The sequence below is a fragment of the Neopsephotus bourkii genome, unplaced genomic scaffold (genome assembly GCF_033783945.1).
Source record: "Neopsephotus bourkii isolate Nb327-2 ecotype Australia unplaced genomic scaffold, CSIRO-AGI_Nbou_v1 NB_1767, whole genome shotgun sequence".
In the NCBI taxonomy this organism is placed as follows: domain Eukaryota; kingdom Metazoa; phylum Chordata; class Aves; order Psittaciformes; family Psittacidae; genus Neopsephotus; species Neopsephotus bourkii.
In genome coordinates this window covers 3331522-3358882 of record NW_026902241.1, presented here as the reverse complement: position 1 = coordinate 3358882, position 27361 = coordinate 3331522, and the positions used below count along the sequence as shown (strand labels likewise).

Genomic DNA, 27361 nt, shown 5'->3' with positions numbered 1-27361 from the left:
TCAAGCTTCCTTAGCTTTGAGAATAACATACCCGCCCATACCTATGTGTGTATAAGTATTTATACACCATATGTGTAAAAAGGCAGGAACAAGTGATCAAAGTGCAGATCTGGGGGTACATCTGTGAGCTGTTCTTATGTCTGACTTCCTCAGAGCATCACCCTAGGCAAAACATATGATTACTATACTTTCTTGGTAAAAATATTTACTATTTGGAATGACGAGGCAAACTTCCCTTCACTGAAGATCTGCAAGTTATTTAGGTGGAAGTCATTATGCAAGAGATTTATTATTTGTTTTCTTATTGTATCTAAGAGCTGTGGAGTAGACCAGGATCCTGTTGTGCTGGGTGCTGCATAACTGATCTCAGAGCTCTTTGTGTTATGAAAAAATAAAACAAAAAAACTCCTCCCCTGAGAATTAATTCCATTTTATGTTACTCATGTTGATCCCAGTGTTACTGTTGGCCAGCCTGCAGCCAAAAATAACAGAATAGAAATGAGACAGAACATCATATCAAACGAAATTGCCAACATATTTTTTCGTTTTTGCCCACATAAGATTTTCTTTTCTGTTTCAACATTGGAGCTTATAACTTCTCTGTTCACTTAAATCAAGTCTAAATTGCGAACCATTTTGTGTGCCAGCATTATATTTTGTTTCTTGGGATTGTTTTTGGCTTTCTGATTTATTTTTTTTTAACACCATAAATTAAATTTTTCCCTACTAGCATCAGTAGTGGGAGAGATGCAGTGCACCAGAATAATGTATCTAGAGCAAGGGTTTTTTTCTTTAAACATTTAAGTCCATTAAGTAGAAGGTTTTTTACAAAAAGAAAAGGCAAAAAGCTGTCCTTAATTTCTGCCAAAAGACTAAAAGTTACCAAAGTTGTAAACACAAACAATTTTTAAAGGAAAAATGGAGAATTGTCAGAAATGAAGTATCAGCTGAATTTCAGAGAAAGTTTTTTTGAAGAACTTTAATAAAGTAGCAAACATACATAAATTTAGGAAAAAAGCTATAAATCTTTTGTGTAGAATACAGTGTACACTTTAAGATTTGTCATTTTAAGTAACTGAATTGTCTTCAGAAAGGTTATTGAACCAAGTCAGGGGCCAAATTCAGTAGTCAGTTGATTTGGCTAAACAGATTTTGGTCCTTTTTGCGTTGTGATTTTTGGTGTACCCTTGCCAATGGAAGGTACTGGTAGTAAGTCTTAATATTGCTGCCTTGCTGTGACTCCCAACATGCTATAGAATGAAAGACCACGTTTAACAAGCCACCTGGCCAATCTGAGTAAGGGCTGAGTCACACAACTGAGTTTGGCAAAATGTCAACTGATCCATGTTAATTCTTCATGTATGCTTGTGGCATAAGTAAATGCTGGGTATCTTAAGCTGGTTTAGAAAAGATTAAATGTATTCAAAGCAGCGGGCCATTGTCATCTACTGTATATGGATCAGCTAATTTAGTTCAGCAGTTCCCTGTTGGATGTCTTAAGAATAGCTGTGCAAGTGTTACTTCCTGCCATGGTTGATGGATTTAGAAGCTTTTTTGTTGTGGGTTTTTGTTGTAGGTTTATATATATATATAAAAAAAAAATATACACTAAAACCATGGAGACTGTCATTAAGAGAGGTTAACTGGATGCCTCTTTAAGTAAATTTCTGCAATCGAATGCAGGTATCCATATATATATATATATATACACACACACACACACACACATATATTTGACTAGGATCTTGGGGTACCTTTACTCCTGTTACAAGGTGTAAGTCTTAGCTTGAAACTGTGGAGTTTTCTGTCAGGTCAAATCCTTACCTGATAAAGTCATCCTAACAAACCACAGCATACGTGCAAACAGTAGCTGCAGAGGAGGTTATAAATCAGGCCTTAGGAGTACGTTACAATGGACTGCTACAGTAGCTTGCACAAGGTCACTGCAGTGACTGGTAACTGAGGAAAAAAATAGCTCTTCTGTTTTATAGGCTTAAACCCTGTTGTATTTTGCAGGGCAAAGAAGGAGACTTTGTTTATAAAGACGTGATCAAATCCCCCTCTGCCTCCCGTATATCTCTGGGCAAAAAGGTGAAGTCTGTAAAAGAAACCATGAAGAAAAGGATGTCTAAAAAATACAGCAGCTCTCTGTCTGAGCAGGTATGTAAGGTCGAGCAATGGAGTCCTACACTTTAATAGTGTAGAAGTGATAATCAATACTGATTCCCATGCTTCAAGGCATCTCTGAAGATAATTCTAACAAGACTATGAAATATGGCTTATTTCAATGTTCTTATAAAATCCCTTACTGTGAAATGGCTTCCTATAGATGTCAAACCATGAAAATGCATTTTCAGATTTTCATTCAAGTAGCTCATCAGCAGAAGCCCATGGTTGATGGCGTTACACATCTTGCACTCTGTTTCCATTTCTTTATCTATCATTGTTTATTAAGGGAACTGGTCTTTGACACAGGGTCACAGTAATATATTTGATATCCAATTTATACCTTAGTTTAAATTCTCAGCATAACTTCACATATATGGTTCTCTGCTGTTATAGATCTTTTGTCCATCATAGTTTCCCTCCGCAGCATCCTGTTAAAACAGATGCACAATGTAGTCAGAAAGGGACATCCCACAGAAGATTTTCCTATTATTCTTTCATTACATATTTTTATGACCTATTCTTAAAGACAAACCTTAAGTACATTAGTTGTAAATTAGGCTTTGAATTTCAGTGGCCTGGGAACAATTGCTGTCTTTTTCCCTTTTGGTATATTTTGCATTCCTTTTCTTCAGTGGAGTGTCAAAAATTCTTCGGCATTTGTTTGAAACCAATCTTGCCAGTCAAACCAAACTTGAAACGTGTAATAGCTGGGAAAGCCGAGCTCTCTCTGGCTGACATCGCCCCCAAGTGGGCTCGTATCAGGGATGCTGCAAGGCGTAGAGAAATGGGAATGGGAAGGATGTCCTCCCTCAGCAGATCTGGTTTCTGGTATTAATGCAAAGCCTTAGTGCTGGTAAAAGGAGCAGCTCACAACATTAAAAATAAGCCCCTCAAACTGCAGAATCTGGAGACAGCAGAGACAGGCTGGAACGTGGCCAGTTTTATGCAATGCTCTGCAACATTAGAATCTCTTTCCTGTAGAACTGTCATACTGATTCATAACCAGGGCAGTGCTACAGTTAAAGTTATTTCATTTAAATTTACAGATAAAAACATTTTAAGGCCTAAGATGATTCGATATTGATAAAAAGATGCCTTGGTGTCTGAGTGGCCTTGCAGTGCCCCTCTGCAAAGACTGCCTAAGAAAAGGACACTTGAGAAATCGTTTTTAGTGAGTTAGCAATACAGTTCTGGAGCTCTCTCCAAGATTGATTTGACCTCTGAAGTCGTATGCTGGGATGACTTTTTTCCCTGATGATTCTGCAGCATGCAAATAATAGCTTCCATCTGAAAGTTTTATGACCACAAATCCCCACAAAACCTCTTCTTGTGTGCAAGCTACAGTTCTTTTGTTTTCAAGCTTTTTGGCACAGTTGGTTTAGAATATTTGTACCTTTCTGGCATCATGACGCAAACTATGTGCCAGTATCTCCTACATTCAGAAAAAATCCCAAGCAAAATTTATTTTGGCCGCAAAATCTGCTGCTTTGCTTTAACTTCCGTGCTTCACAGAGGCTGACAGAATTTCAGTTTTTGAAATACTCTTTGATTTCCTGTAATGCTTGAATGAATGAAAAGAGAAATTGCCTCACCTATTGCACATGCAGCAAAATCTTTATATATTTAGGCATTTATGTCGATGAGTATTTATACTATGCACAGGCTGCATTTTCTGGTTAATTTGTTTTTGTCTTCAAGGTGAATGAGCAAAGATAACAATTCACTGAAAAAAAGAAGTACATTGATGCATGTTTCACTTGCAGTGCCTGATTAGTTTGTGGTCATCTTCATATAAAGTCTTGATTCAGAAAGCTGAATTTGGCATTAGCTGTTTTGCAAGTACTGCTGATAAAAATACATCATTAACAAACTTTGAGTTGAGTGTGCTTGATGTTTCTTTCTGCTTGGAGTGCTAGCTTTTTCAGACTGTACTGTTTGCTCCTGTGTCTGCTGTCATGCATAATAAAGTTGGGTTTCTGCCACAGCTGAGTACTACTAAAGAAGTAGATAAACATAGAAGGTCTGGTAAAAAGCAAGGAAACAGAATCTCTTTCCTTGAAGATGAACAAGCAGCTCCTGTCAGTGCCTGTGTTCATTTACCAAACTGAAATGGTTCAACCCCTTTCAGGAGTCCAGCCCTGGGGTCATGCCAGGTTCTCCGCAGTCGCCACCTCCAGACACTGACTCCCTGGACAAACCCAAGCTGAAAGCTGGTGGCTCAGTAGAGAGCCTGAGGAGTTCCTTAAGTGGTCAGAGCTCAATGAGTAAGTTCGTTTGTAATTGTGTTGCTCCATTTGTGTGGCTTCAAGGAGCAGAGATCTCTGCAATAAGCAGAATCAGAGAAAGTTGAAACAGTGGTTAAGAAGTTAGAAGGTCTGATGGGTTAATCATTAAGGGTTTACAAAGAACTGTAAGCACTTGCTTTCTGGATGGGTGTTTTGGGTTCTCTGTTATAGTAGAAATGATTGGAGTGAGAATTACAATCCTTGGCCACTAGTGAACAGGCTTTTCTAAACTTTAGATTTCTCCTGGGCCTCCTGGTGGGCTTCCCACCCTCCCTCCAAAGGGACCTTGAGGTTCTCTCATTAACTAGTTAGATGAGTATTTAAAACCTCTCTGGCTAAGACTGTCTCTGGACAGAACTTAAGTGGTACACAGATGAAATGCACTTGCTTCGCTGTGAGTTACTGACCAATAGATAGCAAGAATGTACTGGGGGGGTGGAGGAGAGGGACTGAAAAGAAAGTTCCATTTTTAAATAACTGAAAGTGCTTTCTGAAAATCATCTGCCTTTTGTTTGTTTGGTTGGTTTTCTTTGTTTGTAATATCAATACAGAGTGTTGCCATGAAACTGATTTTTTGGAAATGAGGGGATTCTGGAACTTCATGGAGGGTTCAGAGCTTATTTTACTCACACCGCTGTGCTTTTCTGTGGGCAAAACTTCTCAGAGAAATGACATCTCCTTTGATGAGATACTGGTTAAACAGCTTCTTAGTTACATATTGAGGAGCTGAATCTGGGAAAACAGGAATGCAAAGTTCACATGATGGGAGAGTTAGTTATATAGCAGCATTTAAGAACTTTTGATTACCAGGTTTTGTGGAAAGAAGACCCATTTTCTGTCTTGCTTCTGTTTTCTTTTCTGAACCTTCCTCACAAAGAAATTCTTTATTAGAGATTGATACTGTGTCTCTCACCAGGTGGTCAGACGGTGAGCACAACAGATTCCTCAACCAGCAACAGGGAGAGCGTGAAATCAGAAGACGGTGATGATGAAGAGCCTCCTTACAGAGGACCTTTTTGTGGAAGAGCCAGGGTTCACACTGATTTTACTCCAAGTCCTTATGATACAGACTCTTTGAAGCTCAAGGTACCAGCCATATCTCTTCTGAAGGGGTCAAGCATTTATTCTGGCAAAATAAGAGCTCTTTGCAAGACTATGCGATTCTTAGCTTTTAGTGAGTTTACATGTGGTTTTTGAAGCCTTTTAACCTGTGTTATTCTGATACATTTAAGATTTGCTTGAATTACAGCAAAGAGTTATAGAACGTAGGTATCAGGATTTCTACATATCGAGGGAAAGACACTTGTGTCTTTAGTTTCTGGAACAAACAAAAATGTGCCACAAATTCATTTCCATTTTGCAAGGGTTTTTTTCCTTTTTTTTTTGAGATTGGAAAAATACTTTGTCTGGCACAATGAATTAACTCATCAATGGAAAAAAAATCAGAATCTGTGGAAGGAATGTGGATGCATCTGCGCATAGTGCCTCTTAAAGGCATTTCAGTTAATAAAACTTCTTTTGAGTTAATGTTGAATTACTTTGCTGACTGTGAGTTGTCACCTCCCTTTAATTTTTCTGGAGATCAACTTCTATTTTTAGTTGTGTTGTATTCTTCAAACTATCTGACTCCATACATTCATTATTTAAAATTCTGTGGGCAGGTAATTCCTATTAAATGTACGTACAGTAATCTCTTTATAAGGATACAAAAATGCTTGTGTGTCCATTTCTTAGTTACGGTCAGGAGCAATTCAGGAAAAGTAGCAGTGTTGCACAGTTACTTCTGCATACACCTCCATTCCTCAGGAGATTTGAAGTGAGGCTGTGTCTGTATACACTGAGCATGTTATTTGCACCATTTCTGATATTGCACAGCTTAGAGACATTTGTGCGAAACAGCAGTGATTCATGACTAGTGTATAAGCAGGTTTGTGAATCAGGGCAGTGGGGGTCTATTCCAGGTCTTTTTGTTGACTTGCTCTGTGGCCTTAGGCATGTCAATACCTTTTTCTCCCATTTGTAAAACAAGTATAATCAGATATTTTTGCAAGAGCTGTGGTTAACGTTTTTAAAACTAGAGTGTTGTCCATTCTGTGTACATGAAATTATGAGGCAAAGTGGGTTTTTTGGTTGAATATCCATCAGAGATCATGCCTAAATGGTTTTCTTGATGTTTTGGTCTGCAGAAAGGTGACATTATTGATATAATCAGCAAACCCCCCATGGGCACTTGGATGGGCCTGTTGAACAACAAAGTTGGCACTTTCAAATTTATCTATGTGGATGTGTTAAATGAAGAGGAAGAGAAGCCAAAGCGGCCCACCAGGAGACGCCGGAAAAGCAGACCACCTCAGCCCAAGTCAGTTGAGGATCTCTTGGATCGCATCAACTTAAAGGTCTGAATTCTCTTTCTGTTTACCCTTCAGTTTTATTTGTGGGAAGAGGTCACACCTTTGGGGTTACTGTTTTGAAAGCTGCTGCACACCAGATTCATAATCTGAAGTATCATGACACCACTTAGCAGAGCCGGGTGCTAGCTGCAGAGTGAAAATTGCTGAGGCCAGGCAGAACTGCCTGTCAGGCTTGATGAAGTGCTGCAGGCTGCATGCACTCGCAGACTGTAAATCCTTGCATAGTATGGCTACTAGGTGCCACACTTCAAAAGCAAGCAAAAAGTGTAAAATGACAGTAGTAACCGTCTTTTTCAAGAGGAATGGTTTTTCCATGTTTCTGTTCAGAAGAGCTAGGGATAAACAAATGGGGCAGTCATTCACCCTTTATACTTCTCATTCATACAGAGCTGTGCCATATTGTGAGTCTGGATAGCACACTACCCAGGCTCAATACAGTGCATTCCAAACACAAAAATACGTGCAGCATTCTGGTTCTGGCACAGCTACCTCCCTGAACTCTGAGCAGTGTTTTTACGAGCTATAATCCTATAATTTTGCTGTTATACATTGGTTTGCATTAGCTAAACTACTGCTTTTTATATTTGTTATGAATATCTCTTCTGGTATCTTTGTTGAGTAAATATGTTGTCTTACAGTTCTGCTTTTTTTTTTCCTGTCATGCAGGAGCACATGCCCACTTTTCTGTTCAATGGTTATGAAGATCTAGATACCTTTAAGCTTTTAGAGGAAGAAGATTTGGATGAACTGAACATCCGAGATCCTGAACACAGAGCCGTTCTCCTCACAGCGGTGGAGCTGCTACAGGAGTATGATAGTATGTGGGATTTTTAAAGTTTTCAGTAGCTCTGCCAAGAACCTTGTAAACCTCTTAAAGCAGAAAACTGGTTCCAGGATTTTGATCTTTTTTCCCCTAATCTAGTTATTTCCAGGGTAATTCTGTGTAACAGTATGTAGATTTTTGAAGAGTGACTTAAGATTTGTATTTGTTCTGCCAGAATGCTTTTGTTCATGTAAGCCCTGCTACCCAACTTATTCATGTGATATCAAATGAACAACACATATGTTTTAGAATACTGACATTCAGGAATAAATCCTGAGATAACCTACTCAAAATAAGAAGCTGAGGCATGGAGAACAGGAAAGAAGAAACTTCTTTATGAGATAGACAAGGGTAAGAAAAAGATCTAAACCCAGAGAGCTATGGAGATGGGTAATGTGAATTAAAAATGTGAATTAAACTCTCTTATTTTACCTGCACACACATATGGTTCTTGGACTGTGGACTGCAGGATTCTACAGGGGTAGCTTCAGGTTGTACGCATAACAACACAGCGATTTGTGAAGGGACAAAATGTAAGTCAAGTGCAAATAGCAGAAGACAGTGACTTAATTACCTAAGGGGCAGAAGTGCAAGTCTGCCTATTGTACAGATGTTCTCCAGCAAGTGGTTGAAAAGATGAGGGAAAGCAGAGCCAAGCCATGGCAGTCAAATCTGATGGCATCTTTGCTGCACAGGAGAAAGTGGGGCTGTACCATCCACACAGTAGTCATGATAGAGCCATGGTAGAGTAGATTCATTTGAAAAACAAGTGTAGCTTGAGACAGAAATTTAGATGCACTCAATACCTAGTTGCAGCAACCTAAGACAGTACTGAATTGCCCCTTTATACCTAAGTGTCAGCAGAACTTCAGTATCACACTGAACAGAATCAGTGGAATGGATTGTGTGCACACTTTCTCAGGTGCTTCTGTGCAGAATCCATAGCAGCAATTTAAACAGCTGCTTATTAAATGCTTAAGTGCAATGCTTAATTCTGTTATAGAGAGATGTGTGGTTAGTATCTCTAGACAATGCTGTGTGGCCTGAGCTTTCACTGATACATAGCTTTTTTGTTCATTTCATTTCCCAAACAGGCATCCACACTTTCTCTGTCCTCCTCTACCCCTCAATAAAACTGCGGTTGCAGACTTAGATTCTTATATCAGAGTAGCTTTTCATTACCTAATATGAGCTTCTCTTCATTATTTGCAGGCCAACTTGGAATACTCACTTCCCTGAAGTAATGGTTATTTTAGGGCACTTCAATTTTGGTTTGAAAACTTGAAGAACTATGTGATGTGGTGGTTGGAAAGTATAAACACCAACTCCAAGTCAGGATGATGAGCAGAAAGAGAAGTGAGGGCCAGACAGCTGCAACCTGGGAAGGGCAACATTTAGTTCCACCCCATAATTACCTTTCATGTGCTAAGAATAGGAATTGGAGTAGCCATTTCTGACATTTTTTTGCAGGAAAAGAAAAACACAGCATAAACTCTATCCTTGCATCTGGGTAAATTCCTGGAATCCAGCCTGTGCAGCCTAGATTAACCACACTTGAGTGCTGACTCTTTGCACAGACCAAGGAAGGAAGGAAGGAATTGTTACCACTAGTCTTTCCCTTGTCCCTTTTCACTTTATTAGGGGAGAGCATCTAACTTTGTGAGACCTACCTCTGATCCTTCCTCTTGGTCCCTTCTGAAAAGTAGGTTAGGGTTAGAATTTTGTTCTTTTTTACTTGATTTGGTTCTTTTCAGTGCTTTTATTTTATTCTTTTTTTCCCCTTTGTTTTGGGCATTAAGTTTGGGTTTGGGTTTTGTTGTGGTTTTTTTTTTTTTTTTTTTGTTTGGTTTGGTTTGTTGTTTTGGGTTTTTTTTTTTTAAGTTTTAGAACTTTGACTCCATCATTTTAAATAAATTTCCACAATTGTAAGTTGCAGGGGTTGGCCCCAGGGCAGCTGAGGTACACAAGCAGTCCATTCTGCTTTCGTTGTGTGTCACACTGCTCCCTCACACTTGTGCTGAGGCTGTCACTTAATTCTTCACCAAACAGGATGAATGTTTCCAACATTTGAGATGGCTGTTCTTAATGCTCCCTCTTTTCTAAAACAGTGATCTGCTACAATTAATACAACAGGAAAGATCATGAAATCATAGAATATTTTAAGTTGGAAACGACCTTTAAGATCAAGTCAACTGTTAACCTAGAACTGCCATGTCTACCCCCTAAGCCATGTCCCTGAGCAACATCTACACCTTTTAAGTGTCTCCAGGGATGGTGACTCAACCACTTTCCTTGGGCAGCCTGTTTCAGTGCTTGACAGTCATTTCAGTGAAGAAATTTTTCCTAATATCCAATATAAGTACCCCCTCATGTGCCCCCTGGCACAACCTGAGGCCATTTCTTCTTGTCCTGTTGCTTGTTGCTTGGGAGAAGAGACTGAAGCACACCTCACTACAACCTCTTTTCAGGTAGTTGTAGAGACCAGTAAGGCTCCCCTAAGCCTCCTTTTCTCCAGGCTGAACAACCCTGCTCCCTCCTCCTAAGACTTGTGCTCTAGACCCATCGCCAGTTTCATTGCCTTTCTCTGGACACACAGGATAGTGGTGTTGGAAATGGAAGGTGGAAAAGTTCAGCCAGATTTTCTGTTTGCCTGTTTTTCACTGTATTCTCACATCCTCTAGGTAACAGCGACCAGTCAGGATCTCAGGAGAAACTTCTCATTGAAGGCCAAGGCCTAACCGGATGCTCTCCTCGGGATTCTGGCTGCTACGAAAGCAATGAAAACCTGGAGAATGGTAATGGTGACAGCAATGAGCCTTGTAATCCCTGCAGCCTTTTTTCAGTAGATATCTTCATATACTTTCTGCTTCTGTTCCTAACTAACCCAGGCTACTTCACACTTGACTTTCCTCTTTGTTCTGACTGCCTTTTTTCCTCTTGGCTTCAGCCACTGGTTTTCTTTGCTATTGTTTCTAACTTATTTGCATTGGTAGGAATTGGATCACATCAGTAGGAATCAGATCACATTTCAGAAATCATCTTTCTTCTGTGATCATATAGCAGCAGGCACTCTCACTGCCATTCTCTGCCTTCTCCAATCCCTGTCGTATTGTTGTGCAGCTGTGCCTCATGAGGCTTGCACTACTTACACTCCAACAGTGCACGTCTAGGGGACTGCTGGTAATGGAGAAATCAGTAAACTCCACTGAGATCAGGATTTCAGCAAAAAGCATACAAAAAATATTTAGAAAAATTGTTCTCTGTTTTAGGCTGTATCTTTGCTTGCTTATATTGCATGTTGCCTTCTGTGTTCAGAAGCCAGCTGCAGAGATTTAGGACTTTTCAGTGTATGAACACTAGCAAGTTAAATTAAATGAGAAGTTGGCAAGAAATAAACTATGGGGGAAAAAAATGCTTATGGTATCAATTCCCATTGCCTTATCTTGCACCAGTGAAAGGTGATACACTGAAAAATTACCATGAGAGATGTTAATAGAGGTTGCTCTGTTCTGAAGAAATCAGTTTGTTGTGCTGACTGAGTGTGCTTTACTTGAGGGATGGTGTAATCTTGTCATTAGGAATGAAATATTAAAATACATGAAACTGGTTTGAGCTTGGCATTATCAGTCCAAGCAATTGAGCCATGGCTTGGCCTCGGACCACCTGGTTTCATAACTAACATCCAGCATAAACAGGAAACAAAGAACAGAATAAATAGAGATACTATACGCCCCTTGTAGTGGCCGTTCTTTCCATTTAAAATATGAGCTAAAGGTCCTTCTCTTAGTATGTGCATATTCTGTCAGTCTGCCACTCAGAAATAACCATTTATTGAAGAAAATTGCATTTTGCTTTGGGGCTGAATGCTGAAATCAACAATACGCTAAATTCCTGAAAGCAGAGAGCATTTTTTTCTTCAATATGAATCCGTCCAGTAGGCATGCTGAAATATAATCATGGCTAAATATATGGCATATGTGACAATTTTCTTCCCTTTTTATCTCTTAAGTGCCATCATAATGATAGCTGTAGCACTGAAGTTAAATTGCTGCCTGTACGTTTTCCTTATTTTAACAATATAATAAAATCTGTAGAAAGCAATTGGCATTGCCTGTCTGCTTAGATACTTACTTTTACATTTAAACTAGTAATTCTATCTGAGTTTTGCAGAATGTGAACTACCACTGATAATTTTTATATTGCTCTTTATGTATGGCTTGCTGCATTTCTGCATCATTTTGCTCACAAATGCATTTAGTGCTTGTTTTGAAAACCATTATGAAAAGAACATTTGGTATGGGATTCATTCAGAGATTTTGTCAAGGCTGGTTAATCTGAAATGTGCTACACCTTCTTTGCAGAGTTCATGGACCATAGTTGTTTATATGCATATTGTTTTCAAAATACATTGGATTCTCATCCATTAAAATAAGGATAATCATTTGTCTAGTATAAACATCATAATGAGCAGAGCAGCAGTAATAAACTGTGCTTCATAAATGGGAAATACATTCTGAGAAGAAATGGTTCTTCAGATTTCCTGGGGAGTGGTTATACATAGTATTTTGATATCTAGTATAGTGCCTTGTTTTGGGCTGATGTTGCACCATTTGGCATCAGTTATAAGATTTCAGAGTTGCTGTTATGTTTTGGTTAGAGTGTACTTCGCTATGTACAATGGCAGTGGCACATGTGTATCTTTTATAGGTACTGCTCTGGGTCCCACTGCAGAAATATTTGGGTATTCTCATAAGTATACACAATGTACTTACAGCACCATTGTGATTTTATTCCAACTTTTGAAGAGCAAAGAATATACAGTTCAGGATGTATTCAGTGTTAGGAAGAACGTAAGAGCAGACAGCAACTGGCCCTGATCAGACTATTAGTCTGTATAGTCCAGTGCTTGGTTTGAAACAAGGCAGAGAGAGCAAGCGTTCTTCTAGACTTCTGACAATGGTGCGGTTATTGTACTTGTTTTGCTTGCAAGCATTGTCTATCTGAAACATATTTGGAAACCATATCGGAAATCTAGTTCTCAGAGGTCTGGCCAAGAGCAGATAGCTAGAGAATAGTAAAGGAGTAGAGCAAGCATATTTGATGCTTCTCAGGGTACTCTTGGGGAATGAATCATTTAAGGACTTAAAAAATTGGCTACTGTTTCCTGGCATTCATCCATTTTTCTGAAACTTTTTATGAACATCCCTAGTCTTCCATAGAACCTCCATCCTAACAGTGTTTAGACCAGTTAACTATTGTATTGACCTCTGTCATACTCCTTCCCATGTCAGCACCCTTCTAGTTCTTATTCCTTATAGGGCATTCATGTCCCTGATCATGTCTGGTGTCTTTGAACCTTTTCTTGTTGTGCTGTATAGCTTATTTAAGGAGAGAGGGGATGTGAAGGGATAAGAATTGTGGATGCAATGCTAAAGCTGAAGAAGCAGACAAATCATGGCTTTATCAGGTGGGATAAGGGTGCTCTCTGGTTTGTTCAGATACTGAAGCCCCGATTTCCATAGTGCCAAATAGGCATCCTAAGCAGTTAAGTGTTCAGTGCTAACTAGTGAGAAAAGGAAGCAACAGAACAGGTGTCCGCATTGCCTAATGTAGTGTGCATTTCTGCTAGCTTGTAATCAGTTAAAAACAACCAACAATGAGGCTACAGTTGTCTTCTGTGCCATCATCTGTGTTGTGTCAACAGCGCTGTTTGAAATGCATGCAAAATATAGCCACAGAATGCAATGCCAAATGATGTTAATTCAGGCCACTGAATACATTCTGTGTCTGGTTTGGAGGACTTAAATTTCAGAGGACAACCTTCCATACAGAAAAAAAGATGCTAAAAGAAACACTGAAATTTTTTAGCTGTAATTCTTGTACCTCTGAAAATATTCCCCAAGATAATCCCCTTTCTTCTGAGGCAGATGATGACAGGAAATAGGTAAGTTCCTTCTCTGTATTCTAGTAACAAGTACCATGAGAGGTGGACAGTGCTTTGTCTAACAAAACTGCACCATAACATTAAACAAAAAGAGTAGAAGTATGCCTGTAGCTTTAACTGAACCTGGAAACAATGAAAGTTTTTCCATTTGTTTTGTGTAAAGACCACCTTTGTTACCTTAGTTTTCACCATTACACCTGTGTCATTCTGCACACATTTAAATCAAAGATGCGACTCTAGCTGACAGCACTAAGAAAGGCATTATTAGACTAATTATCTGGACCAAGGATTCATAAGAATGAATTATTATAAAAAAGTGCTGACATTAAAAATGTTTTAAACCTTACTAGCTATAAATATTAACCCTTGTAGGCTTTTTCTTCTTTGTTTCCCTGAGAAAGGGAGGGAATGTTAAATTTGGGGACATTGTTTATATAGCTCTCTACTTTATGAAAACAACTTAAAAACATATATAAAAGTCTGTTTTCAGGAAATACTATCTTCTTTGTTTGATGCCTCAGAAGTATAATGAAGGTGCACTTGGTAGTTAAGAGGAGAGAAGGAATAGCTAGAAAACAGCTGCACTCCTGATACTGCTCTTGATTTAAACCTGTGTAAGAGAAATTATGTTCTGAAATCCTTTGTACAAAACAGTAGCATTAAACCTAGCACTGTTTTGAAACCATTCTGAAGCAGAGAGGTTAAAGATTGCATATTGGGTTATACATTTTCGAGACAAAATGTTTTGAACTTCATCCCGTTCTCTCTACATTTGTATTTTTATGCCAGACCGGGCTAGAATTAACTGAAGATTTCACTTTCAAAAGTTTTTCTTTCCTTGTTTTATTTCGTGGGGTTTTTTCTGTGTTTTTCTATTCTCCATCTCTTCTTTTTTCCATTCCCTGACTACTTGCTTTACACAATCATATCCTATTTCTAGAGGAACTAAACGTTGTTTACTAGCTACCCTTGTGGCTTCACTGAGAGCTTGCACTGCACAGCAGTAGCATTTCTCACAACTTGTCTTTCAGTGCTGAGGTTCCTGAGTGTGCTTTCCTAATCCAGTATATCCCCTAAGTATTTATTTCAGATTGAAACAAAGGTTCATGAATTTTGTTACGTGAGCTGCAACAGCAAGCCCCAGACAATATGGTGAATTACCGCACAAGTTAGACATCTACTAGCAAATATGAATAATGAGAACTCTCCACACTTACTACATATTGACATTAGTGCCTAAAGGCACTAAAAAATGAATGTAAATTTCTTAAATATGTCTTTTTAATGTGGCTGTAAGTTATTTTCAGAAAGTGGTGGCTTAGCACCATGGAAAGGTGCAGACAGAGAAGTCTTTCTGCTATTTCTCTGAGCTACCTGAACTCAACGTAGTAGCAAGGGAGCCAACTTAATGTGTGATGTGTCTTTATTAGCATTTTGGGGTAATGTTAATATTTAACTTGGGTTGAACTGTGAACCATACAGCTTCTGAGAAAGGAGATCGTGTGTGCTGGCAATCATCCTTGCAGGCTCACTTTGATTTTAGGTGGAATAACCTTGCTGGCATACCAGTAAATGCGACCAGTATTTTTCCATTTCTCTTTAAATGTAACCTCCATTTTCTTTACTGGTTTTCTGGATACTTTGTTTTTTAAACTCCTTGAGCAGATAAAGAGGCAAGAGAAAGTGAGAAAGCAAGCTATTTCTTTTTGGTGTTAAACAGATTCTTTCATATTCAAAGTGAGGAGTGAATATTATTAAAAACCGAAGCATTGAGCTTCTTTCAGGATAAAGCTTTGAAGGTGAGCTGTATGGGAAGAAAGCGTCTATTGCTTGAAAGTGCACCAGATTAATTTTGTTCCAATGAAGTTAGCAAAATTACTCAGATCTCCAAAGTAACTGGTCTTTTAATCAGCAGCTATTGATTACTTGTTACAGACTTTTGAGACCATTTAATCGAATCTGTTGGATTAGGGCTTTCGTGTATTTTTATTTTTTTTCCCCATTGCAAAAAGAAATGTAAAGCTTTATCCTGATTTTAGAAAGCTTATTGTACATGGGGGAAAGTGTCCCTGTCACCCTAAAGCAATAACTGTTCAGGATGTGATGTCATTCTGAGAGGTCATCTGCTTTGAGACAAATTTACTTCTGTCTTGTTAAAAAGAAAATTAAATAATTTATGCAGTATTTGAAAAATGTCCTTATATTTCATACTAATGGATACTCCAGTGAGCTCTGTCCCTTTGATCGGAATTTCTCTGTCAAGCAGATTTGATGGAATTCACTGTTCAAAATCAGTGGTGTTTATCTTGTAAAAATACAAAATAAAGCTTACGAGGAACATGTTGTTCATACTGATTCATGTCATCTCGTCTTAAGTGATTATAATAAAACACCACATCTCTTAAGACCTTCCACTTCAATAAAACACTATGACATAAGAATAACACTAAGATCAGTCACACCTGAAACTCCCTTTTGAAACTCTTCTCCATCTCTTAGTATAAGCCCTTTTTCAATAAAACTCTGCTGTCCCTAAAAGTAACTTCACAAAGGGACTGGTGCAAAACCAGTCTTCTAGCACTCCTCTGTTCTCTGGTTTGCCATTGCAAATAGTTTGCTGCTCATTTAAAAGATGAAATAACATTATTGGCACACTTGGTAATTAAAATGAATAAACTGGATATTTTCTTTTTAAAAAAGGCTTTTCTGAGCAATTTAGTAAACTTCATTAAAGGTGAACATAATTACCCATATCCTAAACAAATCAGAAAAGTAAAAAAAAAGAGGTAGGTCCTTTGAATTATATTCTCTGTGTTCATTACATGAACAAAAGAGTTCATGTAATGGGTATAAGGTATCAGTTCTAACTGTAGGACATTTCTACACTGAAAAAGGTGGAGCTAAACCTCCAATCCCTGCAAACTGGGGAGTAGGAAGGATATTAAGTATTCTAAATGAATTTTCTTTGCATGGTCATGTTTACCAGTTCTTCATTAAAGCTGAAGCTGACAAATTTATAAGCTTAAAATGGCACTGAGTTCTTGTACATCTAGAGTTATGAAAAAGCAAGTAAATAATTTTGTTTCAAATGCATTTAGAAGTGATCCATTATTTACACTGCAGATTATGAGTACTTTTAATGGTGGATTGTGATTTGCTTGCTTCCAGGTAAAACTCGAAGGACCTGTCTTCTGCCCTCAAAATCAACAAGTGAGCACAGCTTTAAGGACTTCAGCAGAAACCAGCTATCAAATTATCCTACACTTCCACTGACCAAGTCAATAGAAACTCTGCAGCAAGAGGAGAAAGACAGCCGATTGAGCCAGCCTCCAGCTGTTATGGGTCTGAAGAAGAACCGTCGGAGTTTACCCGTTGCCGTCTGTCGGAGCTATGAAACTCTGGATGGCCCCCAGGGTGTAGATACATGGCCAAGATCTCACTCACTGGATGATCTCCAGGGAGAGTCCAATACTAACCTACAGGACACTAGCAAGGAAGTAGGTTCTTTTCCTCAGGATTCACTGGATATAGCAAAAAAGGCAACTGGCTCTGCCCTGCCACCTCAGTCTCGTGGAGGCAACTGTATCATAGATGACTTGATGGCTAAGCAGGGTAAAGGAGCTGCTAGTTCTCAGAAGGGAAGAGCTAAGGAATTGGACTGCTCTGTAATGGAGACTGCAGGTGGAAAGCCTCCTCCATTCCCTCTGAAAAACTGTGAAGCTCAGCCTGCCTTAGCAACGCATCTTACAAGGACGCCTCTGGAAATACAAAGTAAAGGCTTGCATGACCTTGGACGGGCTGATTATGCTGCAGTCCTCAAGGGAGGTCTAGAAGCTGAGCAAAAAGGCACAAATGAGGCAAGAATGCAACCAAAAAATCCTTCTCAGCCGCCACCCGTCCCTGCCAAAAAATGCCGAGAACGCCTTTCTAATGGATTATATCATCCTCCCACAATCCCAAGTGGGAACCACTCAAGTCTAGAAGCACCATGTTTGCCAGTAAAAAAAAACAGCTCATCCACTCCCATTGATTGTCATGCAGTACCTGCCCATAGGACATCTTCTGAACAGGAGCCCAGTACCCCTCCTAGCCCACTTCCACCCTGGCTGTCTGAGCTCCCAGAGACTGCTAGTGTTCAGCAGCATGTGATAAAACTAGGTCCTGCTTCAGCGAGGAAAACCTCTTGTAGCAGGGGAATGGATCTGGAAATGGTAATAGAAAACAAGTTGCAGTCCGAAGACATTGATCTTACTGAAGAACCGTACTCTGACAAGGTAAGTGGAGGACATAACTTCAACATTTTTCTTCTACTAGCATCCCAGGGGTTAGTCTTTCATTTATTGTTTCTGTTGTATTCTTGTGACTTACCAGCCAAGATAAAGTGTATATCGATGGGACATTAGGCATTCTATAACCATGTTTGTCTTTACTATCAAGCCTTATGCCAGAAGTAACCCTTGTATTATAGGGATACTGAGAAATCCCAAACTGATTCTGAACCTTTGTCTTTTCAGGCCACCAATACTTTGGTGGCACTGCACATGGAAATGTCTCTTTCTCGGCCAGTGGGAGGAAGTAGAACTGAAAAAGGAAGACATGATTAGATTTTATGCTTCCAAGAAAATCTTAATTCATAGCATAGTGATTGCGACATCTTTTTAGGAAGGAAGGAATCCCAATGCCCAGTTCTTCCTTTAGAGATTGCTTTTTCGGTTTTCATGGAATCTTGAGGAGAGCTCCTTCTTGCTCCCATCCTGCACTTCCCTTTGTGTTTGCCTTGATTGGTCTGTATTGATACAGTTCTTTTGTCTGTCCTCTCTCCTTTGCATCTGGCTGGGAACATTCAGCATGGTCGCTGTGGCATTCCTGAGGCTTTGGTACAGAGGTACTCTGAAGACTTAGATCAGCCTGAGAAGGATGTTGCTACAAACATGGACCAAATCCGGGTAAAGCAGCTGAGAAAGCAGCATCGCATGGCAGTGAGTATTTCCATAAGCACAGTTTCTTATTTATAAGCAGACTTTTAAAAAGGGATGACTACTGGTAAAGGGAGATACCTGTGAAGTCCTGGTACAAAAGTGTTCCCTGTGTTTACCCAGCAGGTACTACAGTGTATGTAGGGATACTACAGGGGCAGGAGGTACCTCCCCCTGTCCCAAAGGATGACAGTTAATAGTTGAAAGGAGAGCGGATAGTCCTCTCTCCTGACTGGATAATAGTAGTCTAAGTAAACCACAAGCAGTGGTTAACAGATTTGCTCATTAAGGGTGCTATGTATTAAATGCTTATGTATTGAATTCTGAAAAGTTTTACACTCCTTTTTGTTTCTTAAGCTATGTTACTGTCCACATCTTAGCAAAAGCAGGAGGGGAAGACTGTCAAAAGCTTCCATGGCTTCCTGTAAAAGAATTTGGTCTGTCTGAGGTGGCAATAGGCAAAATTGGTATTCTTTTGTCCTAATGAGAAATTAAATGGATCACTCTGGAAAGCCTTGTCACTAGCTATTTTTTACTGATCTCAAACTAATTCAGAATGGCACATGACAGTTGCCCAAGCAGCTGGATACTGCCCGCTGCACCTGCATTGGCGAAATCATTGCTGTTGCTTCTGTGCCAAGTGATCTTAGCCTTTCTACCTGCACCAGTCTCATACTGACAAATGTGACATGAGACAAGTTGAAAAGTCTGCTATGCAATTCTACCAGTTTGGGGAAAAAACCAATAGACTTGCTGTAAAGCATGCAGTTATGTTTAACATTAAGAGTTCTTTTTTTTTTTTTTCTTTACTGCCCAGATTCCAAGTGGAGGGCTCACTGAAATTTGCCGAAAACCTGTATCCCCAGGACTTATCTCCTCTGTATCTGACTGGCTGATTTCCATTGGTCTACCTATGTATTCCAGCCTGCTCACAGAAGCAGGATTCAACACACTGAGCAAAGTGCCTTCTCTGTCACAAACTTATCTTCAGGAAGCTGGCATCACAGAGGAAAGGCATATAAGCAAGCTTCTGGCAGCAGCAAGACTCTTCAAACCTCTTGATCCAGAGGCAATTTAATGCTCCATAGTGTGGCATTGCCTGGTTGAGAATCCACTGCTTCTTCCTGCACCAGTATTGCTCTAATTACTTCACATAGCTAAAGGGATTGATGAAGCAGCTCCCAAGGACAGGCAGATATCTTCTTTGAAAGATATGAAATGTTTCTATTGCTGTCTCTGGCAACTGAAGAAGAAAAGAAGCAACCACCAGGTAACATAGATGTGGTACTTTCCTCCGCTCTCATTCCCCTTTAAAGTATACTTATTTCATAAAGTGCACAGGGTTGGCCTGAAAATCAGACAACTTCACAGAGTTAAGGGACCCTCATGCATTTTTCTTAAAGTTTATGAAAGTAATACTAATAATAGGCCCTGTTTCTCTGGAGAGCTTCTTAGGATGGAGAGCTTCTATACATTCAGGTTCCGTCTGCCTTTGGCGAGGCCTAGGGAACAGGTACAAGCCAAGGTGCAAATTGCAGTAGAAGCTGTTTGGAAAATGCCTTTTGTTTATTTTAGCAGTATAGAGCTAAATACAACCTACCCCTGGTCATCTTTGCTGTTACTTGGTATAGGTCCCAATATGCCACAAAGCCTTTAGCTAGGCCAAAGTTAATGGACTGGAATTAGTTTTCAGTATGGTCCATCTCTGTCACTCTGCTGCAACTAACCTGCAGAGTGTCAGAACGCTTCTTTTTATTTGTACAGAGCTGAGGTCATTTTTATAACTGCTCTATAGCGATCAGCTTTTTATTTGCCTTAAAATAAGCTTTCAAGCAGTTACCTAGTGTTCACTTACCTGTATTCATGTTTCCCAAGCCTTGTTTCAACCTGTCACCCTTAAGCTGCACTTAGGGTGATTTCCAGCTAACGTAGCTTCTATAAAATGCCTCATCATAACACCTTCTGTATTGTAGAGATGCTTTTACAAATGCAGGGTTATGCTAGGTTTCGGTTGTCAGGCTAACTTCTTGTTCACTACAGTCTGCATTTACTGTTCTTACTAAACTGTTACAAGATAAACTGCCTTGTATATATGTAACTGCTTTTCATTTTAATCATATTCTGTGTACTGTGTTATATTGTCAATCATTATGCTGCAGCTTTGACTTGGTATCCTGACCATATCGATTCCTAACAGTGGGTTTCTGCAAATGAAAATTCACTTGTGGGAGATAAAATGCATCAGAAAAGCAAATTGTGTCCCATAGATATCCTCAAATCCAGTAATTCCATTGCATATATGAAAACCCCCTATATATAGTCTTATTAATTGCACTGTGATTTTACAGCAGTTGATATTCCTCATGACTGTGTTAAAATGTTACCTCTCACTGGAAGAGAGCATTGTTCTGGCATATGTGGTGAGCCATTTTTCCATGTTCTAATGATATTTTTCTGCCTAAATCCATGTAAAATGTTCCATTCATATATATGGCTAATGACAGATTTTATTTTTCTATATGGGTACACATTTTCTATACCAAATACAGATTAGCATGAATAGCACATAAATAGATCTTTCTTTGTGGTCTATACATGGTGTGTCCTTCAGCTTCTTGTAGCACAAAGCCACCATGGAAGGACAGCAAGCTTACTCTGACCAGTAAAGGGAGAGAGTATAGAAACCTGGGCACAGGCCAGGAAGTGTGGCAGTTTCCAGTTCTGACATCAACTTACTGTATAAAACCAGACAAGGAACTTAATTATTTGGTGCTTCAGTTATCCCAGCCTCATTTTTAGCTAATGACACTTTTCCTGATAAAATTCTTTTAGACTGATTAATTCAAAACTGTGGTTACTCCATCATTTCTAACTACATATGGTCATATTTAAAGTTAGATGAACTATGCATTTTCATAAGATATGAAGTAACTTGTCTTCTGGTCAAATTGGTAGGTGTTAGGTTTATTTGCCTCCTTTCGTATTTCACCACTGTCTACCACACACTCTCATGTGAAGGCAATTAATTCATTGATGTAACTTGAAGTGGTTCTCAAGGAAAACTCAAGCTTTTGTTCTCAAGCAAAGTGTGTGGGTGATCAGCGTGTTCTAATATGACAGCATCAGGAAACACACAGCACAGATGTTTTGCACAGCTGGTGAAAACCCAGAAAAAAAAAAAAGTAAAAAAAATGAAGTGTCATTTTAATAATGATGATTTCTCTGTTCTTCCTCTCTGAGGCTTACATGGCAACTATTAGTAAGCAGGAGATGGAAAGAGTATTGAGACTTCCTGAGGTTGCTGGCAGGGGCCAGAACTGAGTAGAAGTAGATAGCAGCTATACTGGAGCAAGGGAAAAGTCCAAGATGGCTATATGCAATAAAAATGGAAACAAATTTCCCTGCATTGCAGTGAAGGCAAGTTGCATAATAAAGCTCTCCCATACTAATTACCTTTCTTAATAGCAGGACAATTACGGGAATAAACTGAACCTGTGCGCCAAACACTCTTTGTAAATCCATAATTTTAAAATGATTACATAGCCCAGGGAAACCAAATCACACCCTTCAGGGCCAGAGTGAGCAGTCTGAGATTTGTGAGTTTTAATAGTTGCTTTGTTTTTCTTTCTAAGACTGTGCTCTGTGGTCTTACTTGATTTACAATTTTAGTCGATATTTTAATCTGAAAAAGCCTTAAGCTTCTCAGTGTTTGAGCGTCCCTGCTATGGTTTCAGGGACCTGTGGTGTTCCCTGAGCAGGTGATCCGGTAAAGTATGAGAGCCATAACCTCTTACATCTTGCAGCCATGCAGTGCTCTAAGCAAAAAGTTTGCTTATGAGCTCTTGGGAAGCACAAAGGAAACCTGCTGCTGGAATCCTAATCTGCTCTGCTCAGGCTAATGATGTTAAGTATTTATCCATTGTACCTTTGTAACTCAAACAGCTATTTAAGAATAGAAGTGGCAAGCCCACATTATTACTGAATGTTGTCATAACCATGAGCTTCCATCAATAACCCTCTGTTACTACCTGGATGGCAACAATGCCCGTAGTTCCCTGTGTTCTCTTATGAGCCTGGCTTCAAATGCAAACTGGGAGCATGATTGGAAGCATCAAACAGGTCATCATCTCTAAGAGCAGCAATAGTGGTCGATTCACCAAGTCACAGCTGTGCAGTTGTACTGTATTATTTTTAGAATAAATAATACTTTTGGTCCAAGATACTTTTATCTTTAATTGACACCCTGGGGAATCAAAACTGTCAAGCAAGTTATGTAACAACTAACAAAGTTGCACTTTCTGTATATGAAATCAATATTTAAATAACTTATTTTTCTCCATTTGCTGTTCTTAAATGATGTAAGTAGCTGTAATATACCAGTACTCAATATGTCCTGCAGTTTGCTTCAACCCAAGAAAGCTGTGTATTGTAAAGAAAAAACAAAACAAAACAAAACAAAAAAAACAACAAAATATGAATGTGTAAAGATTATTGTGCTGTTTCATTTAGCAAAAAAAATGGTTGACAAAAGGGTTTTCCTGTGTATCAAAACTTGTTTATAATTATATGTCATACTGTTCATAGATAAAAAGTAAATAAATTTCCTTGGTCTCTCTCTTTTTTGGTTGTTTTTATTTAGCTAACAAGTCTTCTATTTACAGGTCTGGTAGCAGCATCCAGCTGTTTAATTTGTCTGCTTGTATCCCAGGCCCCTCTCCCTCCATCTTACCAAGCCTACACTTCTTCATCTTGTGAAGCACTCTCAACACATACCTACAGCAGGAGAGAAAGGTTAAAAAAAACCAACACAACCAACCAGCCAAAAAATATTAAAAGCCTTGCTAATCCATGACTGGAAGCAGTCCTCAAAATGTGATTGCATGGAATGTGAGTCATCCTTTCTGAACTTCGTGCCTTGTATCCCATGAATGTCCAGCTGCTGGGCTCAGGGTACGAGAGGTCTCCCAGTTCTCGCCTGGAGAGCTTTACAACTTGGCAATGGAATATTTAAAGTTAGTGGAATCTGAGAAAGAGTACATGAGTATAATGCTCTGGAGTTGTAGTTACAGCTCTTTCCTTCAAGAAGGTATTTCAAACCTGGTCTTCACACGCATCTCTGCCTCGCTGGGCAGCAAGGTGCCTCATTCTGGAGAGGGTGGCTGTGACTCCTGAGCAGTTAGGCAATCTCTGCATTCTTTAAGATGCCAATGTCCAGGGTTTAGGACAAATTTAGCCTTAGGACATAACTCTTGGCACTTCCTTCGAGCTCACCTGAGTGATTCTCACTTTGTGTGTTGCATTTGTCGGTCTGTTTAAGTCTGCTGTGCAATTAATGGGTGTGCTTAGCTGCCTAACAGGGGGCTGGCAGCTCCACACAGCAACAGTGCACCAGAGCTGGAAGTTAATCCTTTTTGGACTCAGCCCTAAGTAACAAGGGTGGACTGTGCCTGCATTAGTTGTCATTAACCAAAGCTTAACTCTGGAAATGTTGTAAAGAGAAAACAAAAATCCCCACTGTTTGGGTTGGATCCGGACAGCTGAGTCCTTGGTTCTCCTCAGGCAGCGCTCCCATCAGAACTGTACAACGTGGCAAACAGTTCATGGGAATGAGGGAGCATGTCAGATGTGAACTCTAATTTTCCTCCTCTATTAATATGTTTCAGTTCAGCTGAGGACCAGGTCTGCACTGTGCGTGTGCAGCAGAGGGCACTGCTCTGCTGGCGGGAGGAGAGCATCCACAAGTCCCTGGGGACCACAGCTGCCTCACACACAGCCTGTTTCCAATCATCTCTCAAGTAACAAAACAGAAATACAAACAAAACAAACACTGCGCCACATGAAAAGCCAGAGTGCCTGCCATTGCTGCAGCTGGAAGGAGTACCGCTTCCCTTCCAAGACTGCTGTGGTCCAGGACTGCTTTGGTAGCAGCTGAAACACAAAGCCCCTATCCATTGCTGTCAGCATTTTGCTAGCATGTTTGATCCAAATGTGTGATAGCTACCATAGCTGGGGCCAAAACCAAACACCACCACCTCTGACACATACATACCTCTGTCCTTATTCTAAAAGCTCCCTCCTCCATGAAGTGTTTGCATCAGAAAAAGAGACATGGGAGAAATGTGTTAAAATTCTTGCTACTAATACTTACGAAAAGAAACTTTATGTCTGAGCAGAAGGTTCACATGTAAGCCCATGGAGATTTAAGAGCTGTGAATGTAACATTGTATACACCACCAGAGCTACCTCATGAGACTACTAAAGGTTAATCATTTAACATTTACAAAGGCATACAAAGCAAAATCTTCCTAGCGCTTCAGCTATCCCTTTTGCAGGTACTGTAGGCTTTCATTGCATGAATGGACATAATTATTTTTTCCTTCAATTCTGCAACATAATTACTGTATTGATGAACTTATGCCTGCATGGTGGCGCTCACAGCTCTTTCGTGTACTGGTGATGTTCAAGCCCTGATCCCAAGCTCTGATATTACTGAGGTTCTAACATTTCTGGTGGGTTGGGCCTGGCTTCAGGCAGGAGAAGGACTTCTACACACGTAAATGAACTTAAAATATTCTACACCCAAAAAAAACCCAACCTTTTTAAAAACATTTCAGGACACGTATAGAGTTAGTATACTTCCAAAAAGAGTTAGACTAGAACAAAGCCATAGATCTTATTTCGAGGAACTTTGTTGCTTAGGCTGCTGTGGTTGGAGTTCATAAGAGCTCTACATGCCTAAGGTCAAACAGAAAGACACCTGGTGGGTTTAGTTGCTTCCAAGACTAGACAGGCTGGAGCAGGAAAGATGGGTTGGGATTACAACTCTGCACTTCAAACACCTTTGTTTTTTACTGAATCCAGCTTTTTAGCTTCTTCATCTCTGAGATGAGTCCTGCATACAGTTGGAGGTTCTAGACCTGGCTCTTCCAAGGAGGATCCCATCCCAGGTAGGCAGAGTATTTTGTATCCCTGGCATTTCTACATTCATTCTTTCGGTATATGCTATTGCAAAAGTCTCACAAGTTGTATTTCTCCTTTTTTTACAAAAACAAGACCTGTATTTATGTCCACAAATACTGCCTGAAGAGGGCACACTTGACAGTTAGGCTATCAATCTGCTACTATTAGGTTTGCTGTTTGGCTTCACTGACTCCTGTGATACTGAATCTGGAAAAATGGAAGTTGCAATTTTTTTATGTTTTATTGAAGCATGGTTAAGCTGTTACCTACTAATAGTGTTTACTTTAAAAGCTCTTGTTTAAGTGGCTCATTTGCAGTTAGCCAAACAAAACCCCACCTCCAGTGCTCTGTCTCAAAGGGTGAAACTGAATTGCCACTCTTGCAAGTTCGATGCTGATTAAAAACATTCAATGCCAGCATTTACTAGCAGTTAAAATAACTTGTCTTTCACTCTGATGTCTATATGACAGAGTCCCTGCTGGAACTAGCTGGGTACCAAGAGCAGAAGTTAGTCCAGCTTCCAGGTCTGAATACAGGTTTTAGAAATTCTAGAAAGCCAAAAAAGCCCCAAAGAAACAAATTGGCAATATTGCAGACTGCCTACTACACTCTGAGGTGGGAGCAATTTTATAGGTTACAACAGCTATGTGAAAGCACAATTACTGTTGCTGCTGAGCACACTAAAGCTGTAGGCCAGCACTGTATAACATTTTGGGTTTTTTTAGCAGCACCGAATTACCTGCCATTCACAGGAGTTGTTGCATAAGGAAGATTGCAGTCCTAATAGTGACAAGCAGGACTGCTCCCCTCCTGCCTCCCACCATGATCCCTTCTCACCACTTCAGGTCTGTCACTCTTACAGACCAGCACAGGCTGCACTTAAGAGCATCAAAATATGAGCATCCTAGAAGGCGCTTTGGATTTGGAGAAGTGCAGTTTCTGAAGAGAAGAATGGCTCAGATTAATTCAATTACCCAAATAAGCACTTACATGCTTAATAAAGTCATCTAATGAAATGAGATGACATATGAGATGCTCTCTCAATTCATCAAGCAACTTCCCTTTCAAAGAGACTTTTTTAGCCCCCACAAGCTGGATTTAGAACATGCCTTGGGACCAATTGCTGCCTTCTCAGTTTTCTCCCCCACAACCTGATGGCAAAGCAAGAGATTTCAGTCTGCTTTCTGATATACATTCAAATGTAAGTCAAAAACTTTCAATTCCACACAGAGCAAAACCTCTGGAATGTGTTAAAATACATTTGTTTGGGTTTGTTTTGGATCTTTTAATTTTGTTGTATATTTTTGCTGACGTGAGCAGCTCCAGAGAGGAGCCTCCAAGCCTGGAGCGAGGGGAAACGCAGCGTCCAGGAGCCTCAGTTCTGAGTGGTGAGAATCACTGAGGGAACTGCTCTCTTCTTGCTGGGATCCATTGATAGGATGTGTGGGAATGGTTCAAAGCTGCACTACAGGCAGTTTAGGGTAGACATTAGGAAGCATTTCTTTACCTAGAGACTGGCCAAACACTGGAACAGGCTTTCTAGAGAGGTGACCAATGCCCTGTGCCCATCAGTGTTTCAGAGGCATTTGGACAGCATCTTTATTGCATAGAGGGCAGATTTTTCAAATCCTTGAAATGCAGAATGACTGATGGTCCCACTCCCATAGGCTTGTTTCTTGAGTGGTCCATCGGGGGGACTGGCCTTCCTTGGGATCTGCACTGCAGATAGCCCCCCAGGTCTACGTCAGGGCGTGTCATACATGGCTATATTCTATAGTCCCATCATAGAAGGC

General features: G+C 39.8%; 1 protein-coding gene across 9 annotated transcripts in view; it reads left to right on the top strand.

Moving 5' to 3' along the window:
• LOC133225774 (SAM and SH3 domain-containing protein 1-like) overlaps nucleotides 1-23225 on the top strand; it is a 546087-nt gene extending 522862 nt beyond the window's left edge. For all 9 annotated transcript variants that reach the window (XM_061378537.1, XM_061378535.1, XM_061378540.1 and 6 more), the window contains 9 exons: nucleotides 2017-2160; nucleotides 4298-4433; nucleotides 5371-5540; nucleotides 6641-6850; nucleotides 7532-7682; nucleotides 10370-10483; nucleotides 16801-17906; nucleotides 18480-18611; nucleotides 19426-23225. In XM_061378537.1, the coding sequence (XP_061234521.1) occupies nucleotides 2017-2160; nucleotides 4298-4433; nucleotides 5371-5540; nucleotides 6641-6850; nucleotides 7532-7682; nucleotides 10370-10483; nucleotides 16801-17906; nucleotides 18480-18611; nucleotides 19426-19686 (2424 nt within the window). In that variant the 3' untranslated portion in view covers nucleotides 19687-23225. The remainder of the gene's footprint in view (nucleotides 1-2016; nucleotides 2161-4297; nucleotides 4434-5370; nucleotides 5541-6640; nucleotides 6851-7531; nucleotides 7683-10369; nucleotides 10484-16800; nucleotides 17907-18479; nucleotides 18612-19425) is intronic.
• Nucleotides 23226-27361: the final 4136 nt, after the last annotated feature.